Source organism: Medicago truncatula, chromosome 6, assembly GCF_003473485.1.
Source record: "Medicago truncatula cultivar Jemalong A17 chromosome 6, MtrunA17r5.0-ANR, whole genome shotgun sequence".
NCBI lineage: Eukaryota > Viridiplantae > Streptophyta > Magnoliopsida > Fabales > Fabaceae > Medicago > Medicago truncatula.
Genome location: NC_053047.1, coordinates 4,286,047 through 4,302,749, shown reverse-complemented (window position 1 = coordinate 4,302,749; position 16,703 = coordinate 4,286,047). Strand labels below are relative to the sequence as shown.

At 31.6% G+C, this 16,703-nt stretch overlaps 2 protein-coding genes across 3 annotated transcripts; one reads left to right on the top strand and one right to left on the bottom strand.

Moving 5' to 3' along the window:
• The first annotated feature begins 2,299 nt into the window (after positions 1 to 2,299).
• LOC112422700 (uncharacterized) lies at positions 2,300 to 5,153 on the top strand. The gene is made up of 4 exons (XM_024786210.2): positions 2,300 to 2,440; positions 2,695 to 4,078; positions 4,191 to 4,578; positions 4,666 to 5,153. Exons 1-4 carry the CDS (start codon positions 2,305 to 2,307, stop codon positions 4,951 to 4,953), a joined length of 2,196 nt encoding a protein of 731 aa, XP_024641978.2. The 5' UTR covers positions 2,300 to 2,304; the 3' UTR covers positions 4,954 to 5,153.
• A 1,307-nt stretch (positions 5,154 to 6,460) lies between these two features.
• LOC11414480 (EID1-like F-box protein 2) lies at positions 6,461 to 10,318 on the bottom strand. 2 transcript variants are annotated; one of them, XM_024786211.2, is made up of 3 exons: positions 10,164 to 10,318; positions 7,967 to 8,740; positions 6,461 to 6,889 (listed from the first exon to the last, which is right to left on the bottom strand). In XM_024786211.2, the coding sequence occupies exon 2, from the start codon at positions 8,738 to 8,740 to the stop codon at positions 7,985 to 7,987; it is 756 nt and encodes a 251-aa protein (XP_024641979.1). In that variant the 5' UTR covers positions 10,164 to 10,318; the 3' UTR covers positions 6,461 to 6,889; positions 7,967 to 7,984. The 2 variants fall into 2 exon arrangements, with proteins under 2 accessions (XP_024641979.1, XP_013450994.1); XM_013595540.3 differs by having other exon boundaries at positions 6,461 to 6,783.
• Between the last annotated feature and the right edge of the window lie 6,385 nt (positions 10,319 to 16,703).

Genomic DNA, 16,703 nt, shown 5'->3' with positions numbered 1-16,703 from the left:
TCCAAGTGTGAGACACTGAAAGCTGAGAATGCAGCTGATGACCACATCAGGCAGTTGTTCTTGCCAAAACTAGCTGGGATAGATATGTTAATATTCGAGATTTGTTTTGGTCTGATTTATGTTTATTTTTTATAAACCCTATTGGATTTACTGAAATGTATTCTTTAATTTACTTGGATGAAGTTTTATGCATTCATTGTATTATAAACAGCTTAATCTGTTTACTACATTTATATATTTAAATCATTGTTTGTTTTTTTCCACTGCATCCTGGTTCTGTTATGTAGCTTATAGATCTTCCTGGTTCTATTTTCTTTAAATGTTTCTCTTTCTTTAAACTTTTGCAGTGGAGAAGATATGGATATGCGTGCGTGTGTGTTTGGTTTGATGCTGAATTAGGAAGTTTGTATATCAGTTTAGCATCTTGGTTACTGTCAAATGTCAGTTCGGCAGAAGGTTCGCAAGTGTGAAAACGGTTGTGGCAGCTGCTGGTGTCCGAGAGAATGAGGGCCTTCTTGTGGTTAGTTTAACATGGTCGGCTTCTCACAAACAGCCGGGAAATCTTATATGCACTTGGTTAATAAGGATTTCAGAGATGTGCATGAGAATACCATGCATGTGTTGCATGATTGCCCCGTAGCAATGACAATTTGGCTTAATATATAGTTCATGTTAACAGAAGAAATGTTTTGAATTTTGAGATGAATTTGGGAGGGAATGGAGTGGTCTGCCTTTGAAAGTAGAGAAATAAGATGATTCATGATGAGGACTTTTGTTTTCCCCCGTTGAAAATTTGATATTGTATGATTTAAATTGCATGATTTGAACAATTCTTGTACAAAGGTAGGAATGTGTTGTTTGCCCCAAAAATCATCCTTTATTAGAAACATGTGTTTGAACTTCTTTATCACTTACTTAAATTGTTTAAATTCCTTACCACTGTGGTGTTTGAATTTCTTATCATTTTGTTTAATGTGGTGTATATTGCACTGGATTGAGATTCAATGACTTTAAGATGGGAAAGTTGATAACTTTAGTGCAAATTTATGTTTTTATGAGAGAGAAAGAAAGATGAAAGAGAAATGATAAATAAGATGAGAGAGATGATAATATAAGAGAGACATAAAGTCACGGTAACTTTCTCGCCTTAAGAAATAAGTACGTAATTGTCCAATTTTTTTTTTTAATAGATAATTATTATTAAAATATTTTTCTATTATTATAGAAGTAAAATCTTAATTGGATTAGAGTTCAGGTGTCTTGAGACTACGTGAAATCTTTATTGATAAAAAAGTTGAAGAATTAATTGGTAAATTTTATCTTTCTTTGGATTATTTTATAAGAAGCCAAATCTTAATTGAATTCTGCTCTTCATCCAGCACTTTTCGCTCGCGCCCTGCAGCGTTGCCTAAATTACCCTTGCGCAAGTTAAGTCACGTTGCGTGCCTTAACTTGCGCACGTTATATTTTGTGTGTCACTTAAGTAGCGCAGCGTGAGTTAACTCACGCAGCAGTTACTTAAGTCGTTATATTTTGTTTGACATTATGTTGGATTTGGTTGTAATCCTATAACACTTGCGCTTTTTAGCGTTTTTATAACATTATTCGTTATTTTATTCCGTTATTTTTTGTAATATACTTATGAATTAATGCTTGATTGAATGATGCTTGAATGAATGATGAAAAATGTTTGCTTGAATGAATGTATGAAAGAAGGATTGAAAAAAAAGAGGAAAAATAGACGTTTCTGCCTCTTCTTGTTGTATGCACAGACTGTGCATGAGTTAACTTACACTTGCACTTTTTAAGTTGCGCAACGTTAGTTAACTAGCGCATAGTTTTACACTTATGTGAGTTAACTAACGCAAGGGTAAATTTAGAACGGTTGCAGGGCGCGAGGTGAAGAGCAGAATTCATCTTAATTTGGGATCTTATTGTTGCAACCAAATGCCAACAATGCCTAGTTCATTAATATACATATACATGATATACATAATTGAACACTCAGGTTTAGGTACATCACAATATACATGATATACCACATAGTTCACATATTCCTTCTCTGATCACTCCATTTTTTTCTAAACTCAAAAATTAAAATTCTCAAATTCTCAATAAACTCTACAACTCTTAATTATAGTTCTTTTTACAACTCTTAATTATAGTTATTGTAGTAATTAAGTGAAGTGAAATTCAATAAGTAAGAATATATTAATGAAAAAAAAAAAATTGCATTAAAATTTTAAATTGCAATTATTTTTAAATAGAGAAAAAAATAATGCAAAATGTTACACTTTTATGAAGATGATCCAACAAAAAACACATTGGAGCATCAGCTCAAGAAGACAGCAGCAGTTCTACTTTCAACTTCTTCTTCATCAGTTGGCATTGTCGGAAAACCGAACCAAGCACTGTTCATACAACACACAAACAAATATGGGTATGTTTTTTACTTTCCTATAGTTATTTCAGTCTTAAAAATTAAAACCTTTTCTGCTTAAATTTCATTTTTCATCTTTTTTTTACTTACCCATTTTCATTTCCTTCACTTTTTTGAATCTACAATGGGTTTGTGGAAATGGGTATTTTTTGTTATCCAAATGCAACAGAAAAAAAACAGTTTTTTTTTTTCAAGTTGAAACCATAAACCTAATCATTGAGTTTCTGCATTGATTCTGTTTTTTGCTGTTTCAGACTCGATTATTGCTCTAAACATGCCTAAACAGATAGTGGCAAAATATGTTGTTGAAGTGGTTTTGAAGCATTGCATTTCACTTGATCTTAAATTACATGGACAAGATATAGTTTATTGTAAATATTGTGATAATGTTGTAACCGGCGGATTTTATCGATTTGCATGTCACTTAACTGGAAAGGAAAATGTTGAATCTTGTGAGGGTGTTAGTGATGAGGTGAAGAAGGAAATGTTGGAGATACTTACAACTTTGAAAGAGATTCATGAGGAAGGGTATGTTGGAGTTGGCGAAAAAAGAAAAGGCGGTAAAGCGAGTGTTGGGAGGTGTAGAGATAGTTTCAAGAGAAAGAGAGGTTGCTCACAAGACTCCGTCAATAGTAAGGAGACTTTGAGTGAGGAGGCATGTCGAGCGGTTGCAAGGTTTTTCTTGAACAATGCCATACCCTTCGAAATAGTAGAAAGTGATGAATTTAAGACAATGTGTGATTTGGTTTCAAGACATGGCGTAGGATTTAAGCCACCGGGGTTCTTTGATATTGGATGGAAATATTTTCCGGAAGAAATTAAGTTGACGAATGAAGTTTTGGAAGAACATAGAGCTATGTGGAAGATCACAGGTTGCAGCATAATGGTCGATGTATTTACTAACTTTCCCAAGAGGAACATACTAAACTTGTTACTGAACAGTCCAAAGGGAACATTCTTTTTGAAGACTATTGATGCGTCTGATATGTTGGAATCGTCTGAGAAACTCTTTAAAATGATGGATGACGTTGTTGAAGAGGTTGGGGAAGAAAATGTTGTCCACGTTGTAACGGAATATACACCATACTATGTAGCTGCCGCTGGGATGTTGATGGCGAAAAGGACTAGGCTGTATTGGACACCTTGCGCAACACATTGCATTGGAATGATGCTGCAACACTGCGGGGAGATACCTATTCACAAAGCGACACTTATGGAGTGTCAAAGAATTGTATTCTTTATTAACTCAGAGGATTCTCTCAGGACTCTATTGCTACTCTTCACAAAAGGAATAGATATTTGGAAAGTTGGCATTACTATATATGACTCGGTATACTTAACTTTATGTTGTCTTCATGAGAACAAAGGAGCTTTGAGAAGAATGTTCAAATCCAAGGAGTGGAAGTCCAGCGAGTTTGCAAAGACGATGAATGGGAAATACATTGAGGATGCGGTTTTGAACAAAGGGTTTTGGAAAAATGTTATGATTTGTTATAAAGGTATATATCCTATACTTGAAGTGTTTCGTTTGGCCAATTCAATCGAGAAACCAACTATGGGTTTCATTTATGAGGCAATGGTGAAAGCTATAGAGGAGATACAGAAGAGTCTTTCCGAAGATGACAAAGAAAGGGAAAGGTAAATATGTTCGGCAGGATCGAGTATTAACTTTAGTTTTAAAATTGAACATTTGTTTCGCAGTCTTGGTTTAAACAACGAAAAGTAATTCAATTTTTTTCCATTTTTTTAGTTCTATGTTTATATGGCAAATCATTGGTGGAACATGGCTCCATAGCCCTTTGCATGCTGCAGGATATTTTCTTAACCCTCAATTTCACTATAGTCCTGGATTTAGAGATGATATTAGACTTAAACATAGTCTACAACATTGTATAACAAGGATGGTAGCCAATCCTGAAGAAAGATCTAGGATTGAAATTCAACTTGAAGATTTCGATAAACAGGCTAATCATTTTGGTCATCCAATAGCCATAATTACTGCTGGTGAGGAGACTCCACCAATTTGGTGGGCATCTTTCGCAGATGAATATGCAGATCTCCAGAATTTCGCAATTCGTGTATTATGCTTGACAGGCAGTTCTTATGGGGGTGAGCATAATCGGAAGGCCTTCGAGATGGTAAGATGATAAAGAATATTGAATATGAATTGTAAAATACGTACTATTTTCTAACCTTAATTCTTTATCGTATTTGCATTTGTTTAGGTACATGCTAAGAATTTGAAGGAAGAGACTGTTAATAGTGATGTTGTTTTTGTCATGGCTAATTCAAAATTGGCCGAAAAGAAGAGAGCGTCAAGTGAGCTAAATCTTGATGACAATGGAAATGTTGAAGTTCTAGATGTAGACGCCTCGGACTTGGATACACCATGTCTGAAGTGTCTAGCTGATGCGGCGATTGCGGATATGCATGATAAAAATGATGAAGATAAAGACGGAGATGACGATGGAAATGAAGATGGACATGAAGATGAAAATGGAGATGAAAATTAAATAGATTAAATATCTAGAATTTGACTCCTTGTTTTGGGTGTTTAGAGCTTGTCACTTGCTAAAAGCTTAAATACTATAGCTTAAGTTGTTAATTCTGACTTATGAATTGTGTACGACTTTCCTATGGGTTTCGAATTTAAGTTCAGTGTAGTGTTTGTTGTGATTTTCTTATTTATGTTATATGATTATATATGAATTGATATGCATGTATATATGGTTATTGTGAATTTTATAGGATTTTGCTATCCTGGTATAATCTTCATTTTGATGACATGTTCATTTTATTATTTGCATTCACCTTTTTTCTTCAAAAAAAAATTATTTGCATTCACCTTTGAATAGTCGGGATAAGTTGATCACAGGTATGGTTGAACAAAAACATGGGACGAAAAGAATCACGGTTTCATTCAAGACACTCAAGCTGAGAATGCAGCTGACGACCACATCAGGCAGTTGTTCTAGCCAAAACTAGCTGGGATGGATGGTGTTGGTATGTCAATATTCAAGATTTGTTTCAGTCTGATTTAAGTTTATGTTTTATAAACTCTTGCATTCATTGTATTATAAACAGCTTAATCTGGTTAGTACATTTATATATTTAAATCAATGTTTCTTTTTTCGCCTGCATCCTAGTCATGTTTTGTAGCTGACTGATCTTCCTGGTTCTGTTTTGTTTGAATGTTTCTCTTTCTTTAAACTCTGATATTTTGAACAAGATGATAGCTATTTTTCTTCTCCAGACGATATGGATGTGTATTTTTGGTCTGATGCTGTAATTTTGGGCCTCTATTTGTTGCTGAGATTGTTTGAAATCCTTACCACTCAGGTGTTTGAATTTCTTACACTCATTTAATGTGCTGTTTACTACACCTGTAACATAGCTCTGGAAACAGCACATGAGATTAAGAAACAAATGTGTATTGTCAATTCTTTTTTTGGTATTTAGACGATTTTTGAAGTATTAAGCACCACTATAGACTCGGACACAAAGTGGAAGGTCTCGGATTTAAACTTCAGATACCACGAAATATATCTAGCCTAGATAATTGATAGCTAGTACTGTGTTTTTCTATTAAACTTAGAAGTGAAATCCTTAATTGGTCAAAAGTTAAAGCTTTAAATGGTAAGTTTTAACTTAATTTGGGGTCTTATGGTTCCAACCAACTGACCAAGTGCCCGCAGTGACAATTTTTTTCAGATTTGTTTTAGACAAAATTACCTTTAACAACTCAATTCTTTTTCAGATTAAAATTTAAATCTAAGACTGATAGGAAATAAAAAACCAACTATTATCTTTCTCAAAAAAATATGCTGCTTTAAAAAATAAAATACTAACAGCTTCTTTTTCATACAATATTAACTGTATTCCTTAATTTATCTGAAGTTGCTAGAGTGACTTATAATTTAGAACAGATTCACTGATTATCATATTACATTAATAATCATATAAACATAATTTTATCCTAATTAATATAATTACTAATATTTAAATCGGAATGAGAAAATGTAACTGAAACAAAATCATTCTTTAAAAACTACGAATATTGCACCACCAAATTGGTCACTCAGGTTCAGATATCCAGACATCACAATATACATGATATACCACATAGTTCACAGTAACATCTTTTTATCTGATTCATGAAGAAAAATTGTTGGCAAATTTTGCCCGTTGTAGAAAATGCTAGCATTTATTGATATGGCAACATCAGGCATAGTGGTTTCAATAAAATCGTTAATGACATTTCTGACTACCCTTAGGTAGAAATTTACCCGTGAGCAAAACAGCAGTGTGTTCAACCATACTTCTTGTGAGGACTTTATGCAAATCTGTCCAAGGAAATGTACATTGTCAAATCGTCAGCATAAAGTATATAAGGCAAGTGCATCCAACATTTCTCTTCATATTAATTTTGGATCTAGTTAATAAGTTCCCCTGCAGTTAGCATAAAGTATATGAAGCACCGACACATCAACACGAGTAACAATTTGAGAAAATAAAATAATTGAATGCAACTGCATGTGTCGGAAACCAACACGTTTCAACATCATATATGTCTTCCATGTGAAGTGTCGGTACTATATAGCCTTAGTGTACTACTAAATAATCAAGAAATATTAAGTTTTTATTAAAAAGCACAGCAAATATCCATCAGTAACATCAAATGTTGCAAATTTCAATGAAAATATTTCATTTGAATTCTTTAACCAATACCTTTTAGAAACCTAATAGAATTTACTGTTAAATTTAAACATTTTCAATTTTGATATTAATTTAACAGGAAATAGATTTTCCCACCAGATAGTAAGCTGTGTTCTGAGAGTGGATTTACAATAAAAGATGGAGCTAACACTCAGCATCTTAATAAACATTTGCAAATGCAGAATGTATTCTACTGGTTTTGCTTTGAACTGATCATGAATAATAAACATAATGAACACTTACAACAAGAGATAAAAATAACGCTACACTCTCCTAATTTATAGGAGTATCTTTTTCCCTGAAACATGTGAAATGCTTCTCAATATTTTCTATTTTTTGTGCAGATATGCTACAGTTACATCATGAACTTCTATAATATCCAAATTTCTCCAGATTAAAACATGAGTTTTCTGCAAGCATAGTTTGTGGCATAGTTTGTAGGTTTTAAAACACCTATAAAGAAGGATAAGCTGTTGATTTCTTGAAACTGATTCCAATTTTCAATAAAAACCTAATGCCACAATTACCAGAAAATGCATTTCTAGCCTTAAATTTGATTTTACGATGAAATAATTAAACTTAAAATATTGTTTAGCACTAACTCAACTCTACAGAACCAATTTGTAAGGTGAGGGATAGCAGTCCTAACGGATCTTAACTCAACCTTACAAAACCGGTTTGTAAGGCGAGGAATGTCTCCCACTTATAAATACATTTTTCAGTTCACATCTTATCCATTGTGGGACTCAAACAAAACTAAAAACGAAAAAATAAACAAGTACGAAGTTGTGTTCATGTACCAAAGAATACCTTAAAATCATCAATATCTTACTCCTTCTCAGATGCCCCTTCTGAATCAGACAAAGGCAACAGAGTGCAGATTCCAACCATGTGTCCATTAAGGCACACATGATAATCAACACATTCTTCATATGAACCCAACCTACAACTAGCGGTTTGTGGAATCATATTAGCCTGCAGCATGCTCCACAACCTCGCCTTACAATAAGGACAAACCTCTGTCGGATGGAGCTGAGCGCCTTTGTTAATGAGCATCCTCCTGACATTTGTAGTTGCAAATGACTTGAAAACACCGCGGAAGAATCCTATATCACCTTCTTCACCTTGATCCAGATGCTCACAAGGATCAGACACATACAAAATATCATTTATACATTGCGGCAAAAGAAAGCTCTTTCCTGATGTTTTAGAAAATCTAGTCCTGTAAACGAAATGACCGGGGATATGAACGTTCTTGAACAAACCGCCTTTCTTGCATCCGGAACAGTGTATAAGAAGCTTCCCTAGAGCACTCCAGTTTCCATCGATACTGTGAGTCCCACTTGTTTGAAGATCAATCATCATCTTAGGAGCTCTTGTTCGACAAAACTCTTTCCATAAAACTCGCTTGGCAAGGTCATCAAACCATTTGCATACGCATGACAAAGTAGCTATTAGCTTCGGGTTCCAATTCAAATTGTTAAACACCAAAAATATAGCATCTTCACTTAAATGACCTTTTGTGCATTGGCAAGAAGAAGAGTGTACGCATCGGTACTGCTTTGTGATAATCATTTCCCTCATCTGAGAAAACAAAGAAAAATTATCAGTTCATAACAACTTTATGTGTCGACAAACATCAAAATGGTAAACATCAAGCCAACGGAAGAAACCAATACAAAACGACGCAAACAAAGCAAAGAGAAAACAATTTTTCGTTCTTCTTGGTCGAATTAATTGCTCTAGTCTCATAATTCATAAATACCACATCTATCTTAAAAAATTTCAATACTTCTAAAGTTCCTAAAAGCTAAACCATAAAGTAGTCACCATACCCATTCTAGACACTTTAGATACTCCTAGCAACATTTTATACTTTTTTAACTTTGATTAATTGAATTTCATCATGTTCAAATGAAAATACTCGTTAAAAAATTCTAACTTCTAAAACATTGATTATTTCTTCTATTCACATTTGTGTTTTTATGCTAATTTTACACTATATGTTGCACCGTCTTCATATTGTATCCTATAATTTCTAAAACTTCATGTATCAATTCATCCCCACCTCTTTGCCGTATCTTAAATGTGTCTCATGTCTAATTCTAACTTCCTAGATCCTAGTTGGCAAGAAGAACGATAAATCCATGGAACAACATACAAACAGAATGAAGCAAGTGATTTTGGCAATAGTGTTAGGAAACTCAAATGCAGTAAACAAGTTCCATAGAGAATGATGTACAATGCATTTCAATTCAAGCAATAGCACTCTAACATATGCAAGACTAAAATTCAGCGTTGTTGTTAAATTACGGTTGAACAAAATCACTTGTTCCGCTATACACTATTTAGTACAAAATGTTGTAAAATAGCAGCTACAGCCGTATGTAGTGGAATTTGAACAAACCACTAATTTCTTCGAACCGCGATTGACAACTCTGGACTAAATTTCTTCAAATTCAAAACTCAACAACCACCACAAGTTCAGAATTTTCCCAAATTCCAGATGCACAAAGAAAATTAAGCAAATGTAGCAGAAAAAGCTCAATATTCAAAGTAATTAAAACTCCAATGACACAAAAACAAACAACACAATCTACAACACGGTGAGTTAACATGAATCCAATCCTTTACTATAGAAACAAAACCAAAATGACCCATCAATAGATTTCACATAATCGCAACTCAAAATCATAAATTTATGAAAACCATTCACTTCAATGAACAAAATCAATCAAATTCAAACCTCATCCTTTAAAATTGAATCATAAAAACTTGCAATTAGATTAAAAACAAACCAAACAAAAACCCAAATTGTGTCTTATCTAAGCCAAAGGAACAAGCTTTATGATCCAAACATAATCACCAAACCCTAAAATGAAGAGTTACACATGCAATTGGAAAGAACAATAAAAGGGTATTTGAGAAAACAGCAAAATCAAGAACAAACAACAAGAAAGTGAGAAATTTTATTGTAAAAGTTGCAAGAAATATAGGCAATCTTCACCTTTGAGTAGGGGTAATTTGGTCCAAGAAAAGCACAGAAATGAAGAAACACACTTGAAGCTGAGAAATGCAGAGAGAGAGAGAGAGAGAGAGAGGGAGAGAGAGGGAGAGAGAAGTGGGAAAGGAAGAACTAAAAAAGGAACAAAATCAAAGCTTTTGAAGAGAAAGTGTAATAATAACAATATTATATTATCCCCATTTAGAGAATTAAAAATTTCTCTTTAAATAAACAACTCATATTAAATTATTAGATAAATTCATTTTTTTTGTCAAAAAATAAATAATTCTTTTTTTTACTAAATCAACGACTTTCATTCAAGTTGATATAACATATCAATAGAAGTATGATTGAGTGTTTTTAGAAGATAAGATAAAAGTAATATATAGGAAAAAAAAATTGGCATCTTGGAGTTTTGCCGAGTATTAAGTTGAATATACCGAAAATAGAGTAATAGTAGATATAAATTTATTTTAAAATATTAAATATAAAAAACTGACATATCATTAAATAATTGAATGATATCAAAATGCAAGGGGAACAGAGTAATCTCAAATAGATTAGAAGAAGTCATGTGAGCATCCTAAACGAGTTAAAGTATCGGTGCAAGAATTTGTTTCCAAATACATATGATTAATGTAGATATGACAAGAATCATCATTAATCAAGTGAAGAATCACATTCAAAAAAGATCAGAGAAAAGCTGTGATCGTGTTAATTTGAAGTTCGATCGAGAATTGTTTCATCTAAAAATTGAATTCAACTTTTTCTGAACAATTTGTCTTTAATAGAGCTAATTAATCATTTGAGTTCAATTGTTTAGTCAAATTAATTATTTGTGTTTGGGGTGGGGGGTTTTACCTTAAATATATCTATATAAGAAAAATATAAGAATATATGTGAAAATTGTAATAGTCAATCTTATCAAAAGGAAGGAATGCAAATATTTATCTTTGAAGAAAAAACTAAATTCAACAAGGTTATAGACAAATGACAATTTAAGACTATATAGGGTCAATTATAGTGTCAATTTTTGTTTAATGCATGTGAGAATTAACTAAGATACTTATTCTCTCATTTCAATTTCTCCAAAGAGAACAACACTTTTTTCTTTTGAAGAAATTCCGAGTAACATAACATAACAGTGTCTCTGTTGAAAATGTGCTGTCAAGAGGCTTCAAATTGGTCCCTGAACCATGCTTACGTGTCATTCACGCAATGGAAGTGTCTTTAAAGTTCCTTAAAAATGTCAAAGGTTTTTGTCTTCTTCTTCAATTCAAGTGGAAAATGATTCTTTCAGCTTTGGTCTACACTTCCCACGTGTCATGTTTCTAATTTTTTGGCTTTCATTTTCCTGTTGAGTGTGCATGAATTTTGCTATTGGTAAATGAAGATTCTAAACCCCTTAGTTTTCTAAATCAACAAAAAATGTATGGGTAATTTTCTGTCCTCTCCAATCCTTAATTTTTTTTCTATTTAGATTTTGTCTTTCAATTTTTTCATTGAGGGGTGGTTTTTCAATTTTTTTACCTGAAATCACCCATCTTCATATTTTTCTAGTCAATTTCAATCCAAATAAGTGATTTTCATATAGATTTAGTTTTTTTGTCTTCTTCGTGATTTCGTCATCCGAGTGTGGTGATGTGTTGTTCGTCGTCTTATGTGGCGTTATTTGATTTCCCGTCATGGTGCGGTATTCATTTAATTCATATTGAAAGATCGATTATTTAATCAAAGATTTGGACGTCAACTCCGGAAGCATGGGTATTTCAGTCGCTTTAATGTTATCATATATTTTTGTAGGCATTATGTTTTATGTGCTATTAACTTGGACGTTTTGAGTTTATTCGCAGATTCATATATATATATATATATATATATATATATATATATATATATATATATATATATATATATGTATGTATATATATGTCTGTCTTAAATAGTAAGGTTTAAGGTATGGTAATAGATTTTTTTTTGTAGTATTAAGGAGTATTATATGTATATTGATCGAGGGGAAATGGAATATTCCTCTTCACATCCATTAGTTGAATTTATTAATTAAAAGTGTGGCCACTAAATCAAGGCCTTTTGATGGATTTACACTCATATCCATAAAGAACATTAACTTATAAATTTAGTAATCTATATACATTTTTTATTGAAATTCTAAATTTGAAATGAAAACAAATAAAATAATCTTTTGAAGATAAAAACTCATATGATTCATTAGGTGGAATTAATTTTTTTTGTTAACATGATATCAATACGAAATTTTCACTGCTGCACGCAGGGCTAATCTTCGTCAGAGAACTTTGGGGAATATAAGGTGTATTTTCTCCTCTCTAATGTATTTTTTTTTCATATATATGAGTCAGAAATCGAACCCCTAACCACATACTTAAAAACCTAAATCTCTTACCACTCAGACCAATTCATGGTTAGTAGGTGGAATTACAATTTATTAAATAATAAAAATAAAAAACTTAATTAATATCTATATTATTTTTTTGAAGGATAATATCTATATTTTTATTTTATATGATATAGTATACTTTTTTAATCATGTTATGTGTAAAATATGTACCAACTTTGTTAATGATTAATCTATGTCAATGAAATTATCTTTTTTTAAAGAATGTCAATGAAATTATCTTTTTTTTTTTTTTTTTTGAGAAAAATGAAATTATCTAGTCACCTTTGGTGTGATTTCTCTCCAAACCATATTTTTTTCATGTAGAAAAGCTCGAACCTGAAACCTTATTTCAAATATTTGAGTTTAATTCTACTTGTATCGATGTAATATTATTGGTATATACCTTTTCTATTGCATATTAATACTTTTGATACAAGTGTATAAATTTATATATAGAACTTGTCTCATGGCCGTGGCCTGTAATCATAAAGTTTTAACCTCATCGATAAGTCAACTAATTTTCCCACTTGTGGCTAATTATTGGTACTTCAATATGTAGAAAACATAATCATCATATAAGTAATGGTTAGTTGCAAAGAAAATATTCAGAAGCTGCCAAGAACTTTGAGGTGGAACATTAATGTGACAACAGATGGTGGATATTGTCAATAGTTTCACTATCAAAAAGGATAAGAGGGAATCGGAAAAAGAAGCAAATGAAAATGAATTATTAGATTTAGTGACGGCAAAGGAAAGTGTGAAAACAAAAATATCTACCATAAGATATAGCTGAAGATGGTGACCGCAAATAAAGCTTGCTATCATAATCAAGTGGGTCAAAATCAAATGCCATACAAATAACAAAGTTTTGTAAGATATTTAATTTGTATAGATTGCTGCTGTAAAACTATTACAAATTTAAAATGTCAATTTATTGTAATCGTAATCGTCATATCGTTGTAAAATCAGGAACATGGACGTATCTGAAATAGGGCAAAGAGGATGATCGTCCTAGACCCTAAAAAATAAGTACGAAATTTGAGCTTCAACTTTTTTTTTAGGGGTCAATTAGGCCTTAAAATAATTGCTTAATTCTTTGTATCAAGTTTGATGTTTATATATATTTACTAGTTATGACCCAAATTGTGGGTTCGCCCTAGGCCACCAAAATCTCAGAAACGATCCTAATTAAAAAATGTTAGAAACAGGAACATGGACGTATCTGAAATAGGGCAAAGAGGATGATCGTCCTAGACCCTAAAAAATAAGTACGAAATTTGAGCTTCAACTTTTTTTTTAGGGGTCAATTAGGCCTTAAAAAAATTGCTTAATTCTTTGTATCAAGTTTGATGTTTATATATATTTACTAGTTATGACCCAAATTGTGGGTTCGCCCTAGGCCACCAAAATCTCAGAAACGATCCTAATTAAAAAATGTTAGAAACACCTTCTTTTTAACGCTCTCTAATATCATCTCTTTTGTTGAATGAAATGCGTGTAGATTACACCATCTTTATGTTAGATATATTTTTGAAGTATGAAACTCACATATTTTCATTCAATAATCTATAGACATGTAAAGTATTTTCATTAACCAACATAATAATATGACACAACTTATGGTATCTTTGATTTATCATAAAATATATTAACATTAAACTCTTTTTTTTGTGATAAAATATATTAACATTAAACTCTTTTGTCATGTATATTAACTTTTGAAAAATTCTAACTTTTCTAGTGTAAAAAAATATTAGTTTTTAATACTACACTTCTAAAATATGCATTAGAATCCAATTAAAATGATTCTGTGAACATCATACACTAAACTTGTATGTGTAAATAGACCAATCTTCAATCTCTACATAATGTATTTTCACACATAATAATATAAAAAAGGAGAATATTATAATTTCGAACTAATACGTTTCAACATATCAAATGTTTTTACGATCTTTTATGATACGAGTTACATTTACAATACTAGCAATAAGTTTTACTTAGGAGTTAAAAACTCTAATTAAGCCATTGAGGTGGTGAAGTTTAGCATGGGAAAGGCTAATTTTTCCCCCATGGGAAAGTTAGTTTTTAACCATTAGATCAAACCAAGAACACATCCTTACCATACTCCCTCATCACTAGATTTTGTAATTTTATTATTTTAAAACCATTTTTTAAAAACAAAAAATATATTTCGAAATTAAAATAAACATTTAAAAATAAAAATTAAACTTAATTTTGGAAATTAATTTTCCAAATTTTTTTCAAAAAACTTAATTAAATCTTCAAAAATCATAATTAAATTTTTTGAAAACAAGTTTATTTCAAAAAGTTTATTTATATTTTTTAAAATTTTGGAAAATTAATTTCCATATTTTTAAATTAATTTTTTATTTTTGTTTTTAAAATAATAAAATTACAAAATCTAGTGATGAGGGAGTATGGTAAGGATGTGTTCTTGGTTTGATCTAATGGTTAAAAACAAACTTTCTTATGGTGGAAAAAATTAATCTTTCTCATGCTAAACTTCACCTGCTAGGTAAAAAAAGTATAGAATATTGAATTTTGTTAGTTATTCCATAGAATGAGAAGATAGGGGCATGATGGGGTCCCTCCAAGCTTTATTCTCCTCCCTTTGGATTTTAGGAACTTAGTTAGTCACTGTTGAAGCAAGTTGAGATACCATCACTTTTTTTTTTAGATAGCGTGTCTTTGAAGCACCTTTTAATTTGCATTGATTTCTAAGTATTGCAATTTTCCAATTCCTTTGACTTGCATGACCATGTCAAATTGCATTATTTTGTTTGCAATAATGCATTGCAAAGCAGCCATAAATTGCATTATCTCCAACATATGACTGCATTTGCAGCCCATTTCTAACTTTTTTTTTTAATATTTGGAAATTAAAGTAAGACAGCCTTGATAAATATTTAAGGGAACACTAGTTGATAGAAATATGCAAGTTACATTGTTGATATAACTCTAAGGAAACAATTATAGATATTGGTTGTAAGAGTTGTGTGTTTGGGTTGTTCGAGATTACAAAAATAAGAAACATTTGTTTTCTATGTGGTTTTGATGGATCTAAAGATATTTCAACTATACTATTGATCTTTTGAGTTTTTCTATAAATTTGATAATCATGTAACTCATATTATCTAATATAGTGTAAATCTTCACTGTCTTTATAAAAACATATTTATATTTCATTGGTTATGCAAGTGAAGATCCTTTTTTAGAGTTGATTTCTATGTTAAGGAAAAATAATATGCAAAAAACTGAAGTTATAAATATCCACACCGGGTGAAGGTAGTGTAAATCTTTTCGATCCTATTATAAAGCTTGCAACTCATACTATCTAATATAGTGTTAATCTTCACTTGCCTCCAGCTGTTTGCTGAGTTCGCTGCTGATTGGGGCGCTCGAGTTTTGGTGCTCTTTTTTGTTTTTTGTTTTGGTGTTCTGAGCTCCTTTTGGGGCCTTGTGGGTACATCTCCGGCCCCGCCTGTGGGGTTAGGGGCGTTATGCTTTGTGGTGTCTTGTGGGTGGATCGCTTGGCGGCTGTTTTGTATATTTTGTACTCTTGTTCTATTCTCCTTTTATTTATTTATGTATGTATATATATATATATATTTGCCATTAAAAAAAAAAAGTGTTAATCTTCACTATTTTTTTATAAGTGAAGGATTCATGGTTAAACATCGGCCATTGCATATAAATGTCTATAGAACTTATTAACTAAGTTGCACTTACATGACAAAGATCAAGTAACCAAAAACATCCATTAAAATTAACTTTCTTTCATTTGTTAAAACATATGCTACTTGTTACATGACCTCATTTTTAATCAAAATCAATTTTATAAAATATAAGATTATTTAATTTTTTTTAACTTAAGGACTCGGGTGTCACATTAGAGAACTTCTTCTTTTCACTCCCTCTGAAAAACCACACACATATGTCGAAGCATATTTTTAGAGGGAAAAAAAATCACTTTTGTTGGAAGTTTACTTCTAAAGTGACTTTGGGGGTGGAAAAAGAAACCTCACATAATTGCAGCTTAGTCAATGGCCCAAAACATTCTTTTGCAGTTTGTTGCACATCGATCCTGGCCCAATAATAAAATA

Excerpts from the sequence above, each read along its gene's own strand:
- LOC112422700 (XM_024786210.2), top strand. The coding sequence starts at position 2,305 with ATGATCCAACAAAAAACACATTGGAGCATCAGCTCAAGAAGACAGCAG. Across the intron at positions 2,441-2,694 it reads CAACACACAAACAAATATGG|ACTCGATTATTGCTCTAAAC; the intron begins GTATGTTTTTTA and ends TTGCTGTTTCAG. Across the intron at positions 4,079-4,190 it reads GATGACAAAGAAAGGGAAAG|TTCTATGTTTATATGGCAAA; the intron begins GTAAATATGTTC and ends CCATTTTTTTAG.
- LOC11414480 (XM_024786211.2), bottom strand. The coding sequence starts at position 8,740 with ATGAGGGAAATGATTATCACAAAGCAGTACCGATGCGTACACTCTTCT.